Raw genomic sequence first — 17,332 nt, 5'->3', positions numbered from 1 at the left:
GCCTCTAATTGTTTCAATTACATCTCAATCCATTGTAGCTGGAGGGAAGGGTGCTTGTTAAATTAGAGGGCTTTTGTAACATTATCCATTAGGAGTGACAGCATTTTATGGTTATAATCAGATTGAATCATCCAAACTTGTGCTGTGCGCCTTATCTGGTCCTCTCATTAGGATATCTTAATTTTTCACAGCCTGTTGGTCCTAACAGCCTTCTGCAGCCAGTAAATGAGTCATATCAATCAGTCATGCTGAGGACAAAACACAGCGTGAGGCCCTGCTCGAGGAACCGAAAGAGATTCATTCGTGCACACATGTGAATCTATAAATAAGCTCACAGCTCTGTGGCTCTGACTCTTTGTCTCTCTTTCCTTCTGTTTCTCCCTGTCTGTCTGTCTGTCTGTCTGTCTATCTTCCTGAATGCCAGTCCTCCCTGTTCCATGTCTCCTTCTCTGCAACACACACCTAACTGGAGGCTCCACTTCAGTCCATTCAAATCCCTCCCTAATTGACACTCTGTGAGAAGAGGCAAGGCTAGCCCTGAGTGCACTTCACTGACTATACCAAGGCATGTTCATATGAATGCTCCCCTGCACAGAAATACATGAATTTCGCTGCTCACTTGCTCTCCTTCAGCTTTACGATTCAAGTCAAGTCTCCTCAGGGAGGCAACAAATTTAATTGAAAAAATGCAACCAGAAGAAGTATCTAAGCGAATATCGCATTGCAAGCAATATTGTTTGAAAAGTAAAAGCAGCAACAACCTCTCCAGAGGCGTCCTGAGAATAATCCTGTGAAACCTCTGCTTACCGTGGAGGAGGCTGTGTCTCAGCGGTACAGCACTGTTTGCCGCACAGCTAGTGCAAGCATCACCGAGGAAGGTCAAGTCTGGGACTATCTCTCTTTCTCCCCCTCCCTCCTTTCTATTGCTCCTCTCCTCTCCTCCCTCCATCCCGGCTACTGAGTAAAACCCACTGCTGTGAGAGACAGACTTGATTAACGATGCATAGACTTCCCCCATCGAGAAACACAAGAAACTGTAGTGTGAGAGGATGCATGTGGTGCCGAGGTCACACACTCTGATTTGCTTTTTCACCAAAATATGAGTAAATATAACTTTCAGTTTGGGCTGATGGATAAAAAGGCAAAGCTTTACATGAATCTTGCAACAGATAACCTCTTAAGGCATTCTGAAAACAACATTTTTTTTTGCACGCACACACATGCACACACAAAGACAGGACACGAAACAATCCACATTCATCCACCAGCTAACCCAAACACACACACATCCCCCAGAGATCACCTTCGGCCTGTATGCTGCCCTAAAATGTACTTTCTAAAATAATATCTGCTGATTCCATAAAAACGCTGTCGCATACTGACAATGAATGCATTTTTAATTTTTAACTTTATCAATAAAGGCTTTGAGGAAAACACCGGGGGGGGGGGGGGGCAATAAAATAAATTATGAGCTATGTACAGATTCCAAGTACAGTGAATGTATCCAAGTTCTCCAGAAGAAGTAAACATTGCACCAGAACAGGGTTGCAACAAAGCTTTCTGAGAGGGATGTTGGTGCCATCAGAACAGACAGGAAGAAAAAACAAACTATCAGGTAAAGACATATATATATAATAGCCTTTATTTATCTCTGGATGGATGGCTGGCGTGCACTTTCCCTGTGCTACGCAGACTTCAACATGATACAGTTATGGACTTTCATACCTGATGGCTACACTGTTATAAACAATGTTTTCCCATTGTGGGCCATTAAGTACTTTCACAGTGGCAGTTTGGGCTGAAGTGGCAAGCTAAAGGGTGCTTCAACGGTTGTTGTGGAAGGATGGAGAATATTTGGTGCCCAGAATTTCCCATCCAGTCTGAAGCAGTACTGGATGGTAACACATCACTCAATGATGTTTTCATGTTTGCTAGTTATGATCGGTGGTAGAAAGTGCCGTTTCTATTTCAGTATTGATATTGAATATTTAAGTTGTTTTTGTAAAGTTACCCTTCTAAAAAGTCAAGTTTCTGATTTTATTATCACCTTTCCAAAATTTGTATGACTGAGATTAAATGAGCAAAAAAAAAACATGTTCATTTTCTCATCATTTGTTGTTCTGGGTGACGGTGTATTTTATATGGTAAATCTAATGTTATAGCTCCACTTCATAGCCCCATTGAATGAAAAAGAAAAAGTCACATCCTCCCTGATCAAGACCTTTTCCAGCAGGTGTGCTCAAATTAAATTCTGGTTTCAAGTACGTATTAAATGTAAGATATAAGATAAACGCAAAGAGCAGAGATTAGGTTTTCCTTTTAATGTTGTATGCGCTGTTAAGTAAAGCCACATTATATCATTTTTACGTATTTAAGTTAAAAATGAACAACTCTCAAGTCTCCTCTTGCTGGCTTTTTGAGCTACTACTGTTCAAAGATATCCAATTTCTGAAACTGAAGGAAGGACAGGAGAATAACTGTAATAATAATTTAGTATAACTGCTGTTATTATAGAGATTAAATAAAATAATAACATAGTAAAAGGTAGTTAGTGTCACATTAACCGTAAACCCAGAAATGGTTACAAGCATAACTCTTTAACTTCTTGCATGCACTGCTGCAAGTCAACAGTGGGACATTCATTATGAAGCAATATTTTATGTGATTTGACATTTATCAGCATATCATACACTTTAAGTGTGTCAGTCCTGATAAATACACACCCCAAGTGAACACATGTACAACAATTCCTTTTGCACTTTGCCATGTTGGCTGTTCAGTGTATTTAGTTCAGTAGGTGTTTGTCTATATGTTTTTTTGTGTTTGACTGTACACACACGTTTCGTGTGAAAGACAGCAGAGCAAATATCTACACCGTACTCTGTATAGCATGACTGATAGTAACCTTACCAAGACATGGGAAAAACTCAAAAGCTCTGACAGTGGGCGAGAAAACCGGTCTGCCCAGCAGGACATTTACCCACGAGACATCACTCTTCCAAACAAGCTTTTTCTCAGCATAGTGTAAAACAAAAACCAAGGTTAAAAACAAGGTGGTTAATATGTAATAATAATAAGTGTAATAATAGTGATTTAACCCTTCTACTACAGTAGGAGTAATGAAACTAAAATTAAATATGAAAAAAGAACATTTCATGGAAAAATTGAAATATTTAGAGTCATAATATGTTGGTACACAGCACTATTCTCTACTTTTTTCAATTTGTTACAAGATAATCTTCACAAATGAACACATTTTTAGTTTACCATATTAGAACCTCACCCATAATTAACAAAAATAGCATTGTTGAGTCATTAAAGCTTGAAAAAGAATCAGAAATCTGGTGCTCACTGCTCATGGCCAATTTTATGACCATAAACTGTGACACTCTGTTGCCATTTCATGAAATTTATTCATGGAAATCCCATCATTTCAATTTAAAACTTACATTTGTTTTATATTTCTTTACTGCTTTCTCTCCCCAGAAGTAGGGAAAAATATTTGTCCCTGTTCCTCTTCTTGTTTATTATGGCTGAAATTATCCTCTGTACTTTCCCTATAACTGAATGGATGATGATAAACCTGCGAGGACGAGGATTTGTTGTTGGGGATGAAATGTTCTTGATTTCATAAAGATTGTCTGACTGGTTGGGGAGAATAAACAGAGCATTGAATTCAAACTTAAAAATAACCTTTGCTTTGATATCATATAAAGCTATGGCAAGGACAGACATTTCAGACTGAATAATGAATCAAAGTGAAATGTTAAGCTGACTGTCAACCTATTCAAATGCTCCACTTAAGAAAAAAAAAAAACATCACAAAAGACATTTCAGCCTGGATCAGTGAATAGATGACCTTCATGATAGCATTATTAAAGCTTGTCTTTCTTCCCGCTCGCATCAAATGAAAATTTACCAGCGGGGGTCCAAAAGTCTGAGACCACTAGTCAAGATACTTCTATTTTACATTTGTTTTGACTATAATACTATATTTTTTCATTACAAATAATAATATCAGCTTAACAATTTGAGTGAAAAGTTGCATCTTGTATCTTAAATGTACATGAATTTCAGAATATCTTAGTATTTGGTATGTCCTCCTTTTACTTTAATGACAGCATGAACTCGAGCTGGCACGGACTCCCAAAGTTTGTGCAAAACCTGATGACCCATTTTTATCCCAGCATGATTTAACAATGTTCAAAAGAGCTTCTTGTGATGTCACAGTATGCTTGGCTTTCTCAGTCTTCAAGTGCCTCCATAAATGTTCGGTGGGGTTGAGGTCAGACGACTCTGGAGGAGAGTCAATGACAGTCAGGACTCCTTGTCTTCTTTGGTCTTCAAGTAGTTCTTGCAAAGCTTTGAGGTGTGTTTGGGGTCATTATCGTGCTGCAGTATGAATACTTCTCCACAAAGATGCAAACCAGAGAATGGAGTGCTACTTCTCCTTGGTCAAGGTGGAGTCAATGTGGTACAGGTGTCAAACTCCAGAGTAGGCAAAACACCTCCAGACTTGAATATTCCCACCACCATGTTTCACTGCGGTTTCAATCCCTGTCCTGTTCGTCTCCTTACATACACCCTTCTGTTACTTCCATACACCTCAAACTTGGATTTCTCAGTAAAGAGGACTTTTTTCCAGTCATCCACTGTGAAATCCTGGTATTTCTTAGCCCACCCCAAGCTTTTGGCCTTGTTTCCCCTCCTGAGAAGTGGTTTAGAAACTACTACTCGTTCTCTGAGACCACCACAATACAGCTTTCTTTTGACAGTACTTTTGCTGATTGGAGTCGTTCTTTATTTAGCAAATTCTGTATCTGTGATGAAATTGCTTTTCTATCTCTCAGGGAACTAAGCTTGATGTATTGATCTTCTGATGGTGTATTCACTTTTAGTCTGCCTGATCATGCTTTGGATACAACTGATCCAGTTTCTGCAAAGTGTTTTAGAATTCCATGCACTGCCCCCTTAGAAACCTTTAGTCTAGCCCCTCTTTGCAAAGAACAACAATTTGACTTCTGTTACTTTCACTTAGTTCTGATGCCAGGTTTCCCATTATCACAATGCTACTTACTAATCAATCATCTGCTGAAATCTCGAGACCCAGCCATATTTATAATAGGTGAACACTGGCCGCAAGTTGAGTTACCTGAACGAGCCTCTAAGTATCATCTGAATACATGCTTTAATGAAAGAGATACAACTCAAGGAAATCTTACCTTTTGTACAAAGAAGTTAAGCTGGTCAGTACCACAAATTTGATTACTGATCTAAAATAGTGCATAATCTTAAATATTTCTTCTTCATTTTCCATGTCATGACTTCCTGTGTTTTTAAATGTTTCCGAATCTGATTATTTCGTGGTTTACGTAAAAATATTAGATATCAATGTGGTCTCAGACTTTTGGACGCCACTGTACATCCATGTAAAGGACTCGGAATAATTACTGATCTAAGAAAAAGGTCATCATGAATAAATATGTCAAATACTTTTATTTTCAGTAACAATTATGTCTCTTCCATCATTTATTCATAACTCTGTGTTTGAGGGGATAAATAATGACCTTCTCATTCATGCAGTAGGTAGGATTAAAGAGGGAAAAAAAAAGAAAAATAAATTAGTGCTGCTTTAGAAAAAGCACAAAGACCTTCTTCAGTTTGATAAAAAAAAAAAACTGCTCTCAAAGCTCTGGCTTGATATCAAGACTCAAGTGCAGAGTCTCTTCACACATGAAGAGACTTTAGACCGCTTTTCTCTGAAAACAATGTGACCTGTTTATATTTATGTGTCCCTCTCTGAATGTCATGTGAATGTGACCGTTAAATTGAAAATAACTGTAGGAATATGTTAACTGTTACCCGTTTCATAGGAATTGAATACTATAGCTTAAAAATATGAAATAATACAGTATATTATCGCCATTTAATCCATCTTTGTAGTAAGTAGTTTGTTTGGTATTTACATTTTTGCAGCCTTGCTTATTGAAAAATGTATTCTACTTTGTTGTATTGTATTAAAAATGGGGATATTTTAAATAAATTTTATGCAAAGCACTTTGATTTGCATTGCATTATCTTTTCTTTTTATTGTATAGTATTGTTGGTATTACAGATACAGTTAATCTGTCAACTATTATGTTCAAATCAAAAACCAAATTAACTACAGCATGCAAGAAGAATGCTGAGGAAAATCAGACTATGGCTGCGTAAAATAATTCAAGTATTATAGTCAATTTTTTGGCATATACATTAAGTGACCAGAAAAGTGTACAATGCAACATTAACCCTCTTAATATAATGCAATCTAATACAAAAAACACCAGCAACTGCTGTCCCACAAGTTATATTACATAAATACCTTTATACCACAAAATCAACAAAAAACAAATTTTATAGGCCTCAAAAAGATCATCTTTGTATTGAATAACATTTAAGTACATCGTGAAGTGCATTTTGCAGGCATTTGTAGTTTTTCTAGTCAGTGAATGTAAGCACAAACTTTTTTAAGCAAGATGTCTGTTGATATGGTTTTTCGTGTTTTCCTCTTTTTCTTCTAGGAAAATACAAGGTCAGATCCTCGTGTCACTACTGTATATCGTTAAGTGAGTTTTAAACTTTCACAAGCTTCTTAAACGGCTCAAAAGCTTCGCAACAATCTACAGCTGTAATATAGCACAAGAGTGTATAATGCCTCCTAACATGGCCTGTCTCTCTTTTTGTTTTTCATCCCCGTTTTGAAATGAAACACTTTCACTTTTCTCTTGATTTGTTGCAGAAGTTTTAGTATGAGCATACCTAAAGTTAAGAGTCTATTAAGTTGTTGGGGGTAAAAAAAAGAGGTAGATTAAAAAAAAGAGGCAAATCATCTCACCTGAATCCACTTGTCGGGAATGGCCATAGCCAGTCGGTAATCAAAACCAAGTCCTCCCTCCTGCACGCCTCTGCAGAGAGCAGGCATCCCTGACACATCCTGCAGAGAAGTCACAACATGTCATATCACATTTTCTCTTTGTGCGCACAGTTTTTTTTTTTCTCCAGTAGTCAGCGAAGATCACATCAATACTGTTCCACAACTCACATATTATCAGGTGAAAATCCAACACCACAGGCCAAAAAAAGAGTGACATCCCATTTCCTTTTGCATTACTTCTTAATTGCACCAATGAATACGTAAGTAAGCTATGCCTAATGAATAAGTGCTTTTAATTAATAGTAGCTGTGGGCAGTGTCATTGCAAAGTAAAAGGATGCTGAATGTGTGTGTGTGACAGAGTCTATTTTTTTTTACCTCAGCGATGGTGATGCAGTCAGGATAAAGGGTGTGAAGAATGTGATTGCTAAGCATCAGGAAAACCAAAGAGTCTTCGTCCACATGTAGGCCAAAGTACTCACTGTATTCCCCTGAAAAGGAAATGCCTGAGGAGAAAAACATCCACAGTCAACACACATCATGTCTTCCACCCATACTAAACTTATGAAATCCTTCACTCCTCTGTTTATAAGTGCTGCTACTGTTTTGACTCAAATCTACAGTATGACACATTTCTGTACTATACTCAATGTTAAAACATAAATGTACTTTATAATAACAATGCTCACTTACATTTTTATAAAGACCTTATTTCACTGTTCTAACCTTTGGATTAATATTGTATTGTGCAAAAACAGCGGCTGCCTCCAAAGTCACTCTCTCAATCTTTATACAGTAAATAGGTTTCTTTAGTGAGCCCTAACTTGAGACTTCAGACACGTATAAATCCCCATTTTAATCACTAACAGGTATGAGTCACACACACAGGTAATTTTTATATCTTTAAATATGATGTACTGAATTGTGGGATTGTTATCAGCAAGTGGTGTCAATGCCATTAACACTACATATTTCGTGTCATTGTTGAAATTTTTTTGAGGGCACTTTATAAAGCATGTATTTCACACTCAATAATAGGTGATAATAGGTAATAAAAATAATAATAATAGGTAGGATTTATATCGGATACAGCCAGAGACACTATATACACATATACTTCTATTTCCTGTTCACAAGTACAAAAGGTACACAGTAAGATGCCACTTCAAGGACTGCAAAGTAGCACATACCAGCATTAGTAATATACTCAGTGAGATTCAACAGAATATAATATGTTGCAGACTGTGTGACAACTACAACAGTAACAGTGTTGAATCTATTTTTTATCCTTTATGTATATTTATAAGGATTTTTCTCATTTTCGTGTCCATTCCAATAAAAAAGTAATTGTTCAATAACATTTGTAAAGATGACAGGTATACATAAGTTTATGTTTGTGTTTTGTGTTGTTACACAGTCAATATTGTATTGCATGCTATTCCCATATTACTTCTATGATTTTGCCTTCAGTTAATATTATTTGATATAGATTTTTTTGTATTTGTAAAATTCTTCTTTTTACTCTTTGGTAACACTTTTGCGAATGAAACTTGCACAAACAGAGCAGAACAGGTCACCTTATGTAGTCATTTTAGTGACATGTATCATGCTAATGATCACATCTCACAAACGTGCCCCTGCTTATGAACAGTTGGCATTCATCAGGTTGAAACAAGCCATTTACAACACGTTTGTTGAAGTTAAAAAAGCCTGCTCCAACTTGCAACACCTCACAGAAAAAAAAAAAGAGTTTTAGGATAAGAATACAAAATACATTCTTGCATGAGGCTCATTGTGTGTATCCTGGAGCCCTGACTAATATTTCAAACGCATTTCCATCCTCATAAAAAATTTTCGGCCGACTTTTGAGCTAAAGTTGATTGACACTCCTCTCTAAATAATTCGTCAAATCTCTCCTAACAAGCCACACTGTATCACATAAAATAACACTTCCTTTCAGAAGGTTTACTTCATTTAAAACAGAGGAGCTGGTTTTTGTCAACCGACCAGCGGCTGTTCTGCCTGCGAGGGTCTCATTTTTAAATTCAATAAATATGTTTTCACTCAACTAAAATGTATTTGTCATCATTTGTAAAAATGTTTTTCACCTTGAGCTTTTTGAAAACATTTTCATGTGAAGTTAATTCATGAGGCCGCATTTACACTACTGTACAACTAAAAATGCCACTAGCAGAATAGTGACCATATGTTTTTTTAATTGGCACATCCTGTGTAGATAATAAAAAAATGATAAACGGCTGAGATCAGTAGGACCTCTCATTTAAACTCTTATTGGCCTTATTCTTTAACGTAAATTCAAAGTCAAACTGCACTTTGGGGTTAACAGGAGAAGGGGATGACATGTACATTTACACACACTACTCAGTCCTGAAATGCAAGATGCACATACACCAGCCTTACCGATGCCATGGTGATGGTACAGCATAGAGGTAACGCCATCGAATCTGAAGCCGTCAAAGCGATATTCCTCCATCCACCAGCGCAGGTTAGACAAAAGGAACCGCCGCACTTCCCAGCTAGAAAAAAAACACACAAACATGCAGGCACACACACACACATACACACACTCTCAAGGTCAGATAAACAAGAAGCTGTGAATTATTCACACATCTCATCATGCACTTTAGGCACCACAGATTAATTTTCACAGCTACAGGACATTCACATATTGATAAGCAAAGCTTCATTATGTTGGAGATGGAGTGTCACTGACTGGAGATGGTGTTTTCATTAACTACTGTACACCGCAGAGGAGATGCTGTCTTTCACATATCCAGTTGTCAGGATGAGAAATCAGCTGCTTACAGTACACAGAGAAGTTTTCTGATTTCTATCAGACCACTTGCATGACCACTGGGCAAGCGTTTAGTCTAGCCGGGCCCATCCCTGTGTATTTCAACTGATAGGATTTCATGCTACACTTGGGTAAACAAACACCATGCAGGGGAATTGAGTTCCCTCTCCTGAGGTTGAGATAAATCATACGCTTCTTCTCGCTTTGGCTTCCATCTTCAATGTATGACATGCTCCTCTGTCCTACAAGCAGGAGGGCAAATACTCTGGGAAAAAAAAAAATGGGGGAAACCAACAAACTATCTGAGTATGAAAGTGTAACTTCTGGCTGTGTATTGTAGCCCTCGGTGCTGTTGACTGGACTGAGTTGGTGGAAGCTGGAGGAGGTGGATGCCATAAATGGCCCCAGTCCCCATTCCTGACTGAGCGATGGGAAAGTCATCCGGATCTGAACAGCCACTCAAGGTGAAGCACACTATACACCTCACCTCTTCCCATTCAGTGGTGTGTTGCCATGGAAACGTCACTTAAAACTCTAGATTGGTTGTCTCTATGTGGTGTGCGTAATGAGCACCAAATGAAACATTGTACACATGGATGCCATGCAGGAAAGCAGCGGCAAAGCACTGAGGATGTGAGGCGAATGACACATTTGTGACACTGATTAAACGTGAGCTGCTGTCTCTGCTTAGGCTGAAATTCACATCTCAGATGCTCTCTGTATACTCAGCTCCAACAATGGCTGTGAGGTTATATGTGTAATGTACCTATAAACAAATGTACATAATACGTATTCCTATTATTTACTATTATTTTGCATATATTGGTATCTATTGTATGTCTATGAGGAACAATGATGAGATTTTTCTTTATCAAACATTTGGTTTCACCAACCTAATGATGGCCAAGAGATGGTTTCAGGTTAATGAATGTAATAAAAGATAATTCACGATCCATGACTTTCCATAGCTAAAGAACATTGAGGTTGTTTTTCATTAAGGGTTTCTTTTATTGTTCTTTCTAAAAAAATATATTTCTGGGATGTATCTACTACAGCACTTGCTATATAATTTGAATATTTTATGATTTCTCAAGAGTCAACATTACTTTATTTGTCCCTGAGGAAATTTGTCTTGGACATAAAGGCTGCCACATAAAAAATATATAAAATTATAGTGCAGTAACAGACATAAAGTGCACCACACAGACAAGTGCAAACATAAAGTGCATTTAAATACGTGCAACACAACCCCTCATTTCATCACCTCCTTAAGTCCTGAGTTTAGAAGATTCACTGATGGAGCGATCAAAGTGATTTTTTATACCGATGCAGGCATCTTTTCCTGTATTTAATTGGAGCCCTGTAGCGTCTACGTGATGGGAGGATAGGACAGGACATGAGAGGGGTCAGCGATAATTTTCCTAGCCTGTTTAGCTAAAGTCTTCTCAAAGAGAATTTGGAGGGAGGGATGCTCCCTCACCCCCCATCACTTTCATTGCTGTGTGGATCAGTCTGTTTATTTGTGATTTTAACTTAACTGATATGTTACCAAACCAAGCTGAGATTCCATAACATAATATACTCTCTATCACAGCATGATAAAAGAACATCATTACCCTCTGCCTGTTCCCAAACACCCTGAGTCTGCGCAAAAAGTAGAGTCACTGTTGGAGCCCAGTGCATATACTCACAAGGACATTCCAAGACAGATTACAGTCAATATGTACACTCAAGTATTTGTAAGAATGAACCTGGGTAATAATAGTGTTATGGACCAGCAGTAGAGAATGGTCCCCTAGATGTACTGGATTTTAGAAAATATGAAAAATTACTGTTCCTACCAAGTTTTACCAGCATGGCAGCACACATAATACATTGTTGTAACAGTTTCTTCACCAATGTATGCTATTCAAAAACATTTGCAATAAAGTTAAGACACTACATGTACCAACGTTCTTTTCTGATATCATCCAAGTCATCAATGTCTTCTAATGTCCAAATGTTGAGTTCTGAGTTATTACTGCAGTCTAAAAAACATTTATGCCTATTTTTGTTATACCCTTCTACATGTGTGGATGGATAAGTGAAATTTGACAATAGTACACCGTTCGACTAGTCTCAGCATGATGAGCTGGTGACATTTGAGTTACCAAAACAAAAACACAACATGACTGTTGAGTAAGGTTATGTTGCAGGGCTGGATTTCTAGTGATTTGTGTTATTAAAAATATAAAAATGTAGTTCTGGTTTGGGTCAGCTCTTTATATCTACATAGCAGTTTGCAAACCTGATTCAGACCTTGAATTAGAGAAGTTAGATATTGAATATTGTTAGAGTTTTTTTCCAGTTGTGACACCACACTGAGGAGCAGTTCTAACATTTTTTTGCTTGAATGATGCAATTTCCTCCCTTCAAAAAGTCGTTGAAGCAGTGATGAGTCATAGATTCATGCCTCAACAGAACTTCAATAACATCTCAAACGGCAAAACCATCCAAACACCTGACAATTCTCATTCTCAATAATACGTCCTCTTTAAAATGTACCGATTCATCCCATGCATGTTCAAACACTAAATGCTGAGGATTACATCTTCCATGGCAAAAGATAGAATCCCAGATTTTTTTTTTACTGCCAAGTAAGCCATGACACAAAATACATTTAAATGCGTTGCCTTCTGTGCTCCATCCCTCAGGGACGACCAACCCCGGCACTGTTTGACAGGTGTGAAGCTGCATGTTACATCGGTGCTTCCTCCTTCCCTTGAGGAAGAGCACAAGGGAGCCTGGTATGATCCGATATAGCAGCCTGGCTGGGTGGTCACGCAGACCCTGTGATAAATAGATTAGGTCCTCCACTCCACTGCGCAGAGCCAACAAAGGCTCAGACACAATGTATCCTCACGGGATGGAGATAATAGCCAGTGAGAGCCAGAGGCTCGGGATGAAACCATACTGCCACATTAGGACCCACAATGCCATTCATCATCAAGTCCAATTACAGTGAGAAAGTTAGATCTCTATACCCGATGCAATACACCGCTTATCTATGCAGTTCAATGAAGTTATCACTCGGTCTGTGGTGTTAATACAAAAGCAAATTGCATATTACACTGTCCTCATACTAAAGCTCAGCAGTGACAGTGAAACCTGGTTAGGGAGCCCTAATAGAGTAAAGCTCTAATATTGCTGCTTGTAGAGTAAGATAAGGTAATCTATCATATGTGCTGTTGTTTTACCTGCAAGCACACACCGCTATAAAACTCACCAAGCAAATTCAAATAGCAGACTTTTTTTTTTTTTCCAGAGCATCTTCATGCTTAGTTGCTTCTTATCAGAGCTTATTTCCTCCTCTAGCTGAAAATGAAAGAAAACCATATTATGGAATTTACATCTGGTTGCAAGCAGAGCAGATATCAAAATGCTCTGTTTCTGGAAGTCAATTTTGCATAAGGGGTCAAGGCAACTTGTCATGATGGCAGAGAGAAAGATTTAAGTCCCTGTTTTCACAACATCACAGGTAAGCTGTAGATAAGACCAAATAAATTTAAGAAGCTGACAGGTCATTCCACAAGAAGTGTGATGCTCAAACAACGGTGCTAGACAGCCTGATGGATGGTGTGCATTTGTTGGACCAAAAAGGACAAATAAGGTGCCTCATTTAACGCATTTCAAACTTTTCTCCAGTCCCTGCAGCCATTAATGTGTCCAGGACAGAGACACTGACAGGAGTGACACCTGCAATAAATTCACATTTCTTGGTTGAATCCTGATTTATTTATTTACTGAATCATGGAATTTTTCATCAAGCACATCAGTTATGGATAAATTACAAACACATATGCAAAGTAAATTCTTGAAGGGTATGCCTTATATTGCGTTTCTTTTGTGTCTGAATGTAACAAAAATAATCATGTTTAGTTGTTACACATTCTCAATCCCTCCATAAAATACCAACTAAATTGCAGTCCAGTACAACAGAGTTCAGCAAATGGTTCAATGACCCATCAGAATTAGGTATGTCTTAAAATGCACAATTGTGGTCTGTGCTGGACATGTATAAGAAATATGTCTTTATACTTCTCACCGCATTGTTAAGCGGCCCTCAAGGCAGTCTGGTGATGCTGGCAGCCTTGCAAGGTAAACTCATCTAGCTGTGTGACAGACTGTCCCTGTATTGCTGTGCTTTGTGTCAGATATCTGCCATTTGTCTGGCATTCTTTAGGCTGCCTGGCAGCTAGCTGCTCTTGCTTGGCATCCTAGGAGGGATATTCTGCTGCCTGTGAGACTGTTTGTACGTTTAGCAGCCTGTAATTAGTATCACCTTGTACTTACTGCCTTTCAGGAATCAATTGCAGTCTGGCAGGCCAAAGCTGCCCCATAGGAGTTTTCTCCAATGAGCTATATTTTAACAGTGGCAGAATACCTCTAAATGTGTACAGTACGTTCTCATGTATAATCACTTAAGTTATTTAAGTGATATAATAATAATAACAAAAATTTCTAAAATCTTTTACAAAGAGAAAAGTTTTAAGAAAAGGTTTAAAAGAAGCTAGTGAATTAGTATGTGTGAGTTCAGTAGGCAGAGTTTCATCGTGTGGGAGCTCTAATAGCAAATGCCCAATCACCCTTAGTCACTAACCGATATGACCTTAATGACCAAGAAAGCATGTAAATTACAGGCATGTCTCCAAAATCACAGCTAATTATAGCTATTCTCCAACACCATCATTAACTTCGCAGACGTCACCACCACCATCGGCCTGAACACCGGGAGTTATGAGTCTACAGAGAGGAGGTAAGAGCCTTGACATCATGGTGTCAGAACAACAACACCCATCTCAACATTTGCAAGACTAAAGAGATGGTGTTAGATTTCAGGAAGGTACAGGAAGCACACACTCCCCATCTACATCCAGGGGGCGCCTGTGCAGAGAGTAAGCAGCTTCAGGTTCCTCAGAATCCACATCAACGAGGACCTGAAGTGGTCAGCTCACACTGAGTCGGTGGTAAGGACCGTGAACCAGCACCTCTTCTTCCACAAGAAACTGAGGAGGTTTGGCATGGACAGGAGGATTCTCTGCAACTTTTACAGATGCACTTTTGAGAGTGTCCTCTCTGGCTGCATCACGGCCTAGTATTGGAGCAACTCCAACTAGGACTGCAAAGCCCTGCAGAGAGTCATCAGAGCTGCTCAGTGCATCACCTGGTCTGAACTGTCATCCATGCAGGACCTCTACATGCAGAGGAGCACGAGGAAAGCTGGAAAAATCATCACGGACCCCAACAATATAGAAGCATCAGAGCATTTTAACATTGTAAATATTGATTCTGTTTCAATTATATACTCTAATTGGAACTAGAGCTCGAAAAGCCAAATTTCACTGCCTTCAATGTTGCCATCTGCTGTGTTGCTGTGAATATGACAATAAAGCTCTTGTATCTCTTGAATCTTCTAGCTAGCCAGCTAATAGCACCAACATGTGTTCCAATGCACTCACCTTCTGAGATTGGTTAATTACAAAAAGAGGTTGGGCAGAACTTGGCAGCCAGGCTTGAGGGAGGGCACTGCCTTACAGGCTTTACTGAGAGAGAAATACTCTGTTTATTTGTTAACTGGTGATAGGCGGCTTAAAGAGCACGTACTGCTTGCTTAGTATTGGCTATAAGTATGGAATTCAGAATATGTTACAAAAAGGCTTGCTCGCTCAAACTAGTTGCAAATGAAACAATTCACCAACAATACAAACATGTCTATTTATCACGTGAGAAACCAAGAGTGTCTGAGTGAACAAGCTGCCTCAACTTTGATCTTAATGAACATTTCCTGTATGACTGAAAAACACCTTTCCTCTTTACAAGTTAAAATAATTTTGTCAAACTACTATTTCCAAGTTAAAGAATGAACTTTCATGCTGTAACTTGCCTATATTGTGTGTATTATGTTTCTATGATTCACATAATTTGAGTTTTGAGAGTTCTAATTAACAAGATTTTGTAAGAATGTATTGTTTTATAATACATAGATGGACATTTAAGATCGAGATGATTTTCGGCCATGAAACTTTTTTGGTATTTGTCAGATAGTTTTAAGGGGCTGAGGGGCATGAAGGTGCAGAGAAGCTATACGTTCCTAACCACTGGCTCCATCCAGCACCTACTGGAAGCACTACAGGCAGCTCCAACCAACCGCCATGCACACCTACAGCCAAGTTGAGCTCATTAGCTGAAGCTCACCAGAGGGGAAAAACAGCTTTTCCCCTTGCTGTGTGAGTTGATGGGGCAGGGGGAATAACTCAAGGGTACTAAATACTGAAATTACTGAATTTGGACTGAGTTGATACTTCAAGTGTGAGTTCATTGATCGATCAGACAGAAGCCTGGCCTCAGCTATAGTCCAAAGTAGGTCCGACAATGTAAAAACATAAATGCTCCAAGGGGGAATAGATTTTTTTGTTTTTTTGTGATTGTTTCTGCTCTGTTTCTTTAAAATAAAAGCCTGTCTTTTATCAGCAGGAAGATTCTTTGCTTGCCTCCATGTCTTCCCTGTGTAAACTTCTGATATTCCTTTATTTTGCAGTTTAAATGCTGGCACATTTTAGACTTTACAAAAGTCATACTGAGAACATGATACCAGTCCCATGTTTCATTAGATTGCTCTTTTAAAAACACCATGTGTAACAGTTATATAATACAAAGAATATATCATTATACATGCCAGTAGCTTGTAATGATGAATCCTTAAGGTTTCATGACATTAAGCTTATGGATTAAAAACATAGCTTGATCACTGGTTTTAGCACTATATTACATATCAGAGAACCCATGTGATTTGATTCTGCCTTATTTAAGCTCCCATAGAATATACTTATAGTACAATCCAAGCAGTGTTAATCTCATTTAGTGAATGTCTAAAAGCTATCTTTTGTCACCATTCATTTAGGATCAACAGCAGCAGAGAGGCACAGATAAATTCACTACTTATATTGCCCCATACACACATAATTAACAAATATTTGAACGTAATAAAAACATATGTATAGAATAATCTTGTCAAAGACAGAATTATCACTCTGTGGTCTGCAAACACAGGGCTGATCGCTCAGCATGAGAGCATAAAGAAGAGTTAAAAAGAGTTTTCAAAATCCTGGCCCTCGGCCTATTTTTCATATCTTAAGAATCCACACAAAGATTGATGAAAAATGGATGCAAATGATCCTGAGAGAGGTGGGGGGGATTACAGAACGAGCCAACATCAAGCTTCTCAGAACTCTCACATCTGAAGGCCCTGATCTGCAAATAGGCTTGGCTTCTCTGGCTGCCAACCTCGACACGCCAAACCGTGGGCTCCATTTACTCGGTCACTGTCTCAAGGTGACTTTGACGTCTTTGAAAACGTTTATAAAAGAAACAGTAGCCCTTATTCATTTCTGCTCATCACAGCAGGTGTAAGGCACATGTACTTGTATTTATTTATACTATACATTCTGATAAGTTAAGGAGTTTGAAATGTCTTTATCTGGTGGTTCAATGAAAAATAAGAATATCATCTTCTGATGTTTCAAGGGCATTTGGAACATTTCCGCTCAAGCAAGTTTCCACCATTAC

At 38.4% G+C, this 17,332-nt stretch overlaps 1 protein-coding gene across 1 annotated transcript in view; it reads right to left on the bottom strand.

Annotated features, from left to right (window-relative positions):
- The window catches only part of gbe1b (glucan (1,4-alpha-), branching enzyme 1b), a 91,540-nt gene that overhangs the window by 50,177 nt on the left and 24,031 nt on the right, over window positions 1–17,332 (bottom strand). Inside the window, exons 8-10 of the mRNA XM_067595223.1 lie at window positions 9,334–9,449; window positions 7,291–7,418; window positions 6,875–6,973 (exon numbers count right to left, since the gene is read on the bottom strand). Of these exons, the coding sequence (XP_067451324.1) occupies window positions 6,875–6,973; window positions 7,291–7,418; window positions 9,334–9,449 (343 nt within the window). The remainder of the gene's footprint in view (window positions 1–6,874; window positions 6,974–7,290; window positions 7,419–9,333; window positions 9,450–17,332) is intronic.

This window comes from Thunnus thynnus, chromosome 7 (genome assembly GCF_963924715.1).
Source record: "Thunnus thynnus chromosome 7, fThuThy2.1, whole genome shotgun sequence".
NCBI lineage: Eukaryota > Metazoa > Chordata > Actinopteri > Scombriformes > Scombridae > Thunnus > Thunnus thynnus.
Note: the sequence above shows the minus strand (reverse complement) of the source record. Positions and strands in the feature narration are given on the sequence as shown.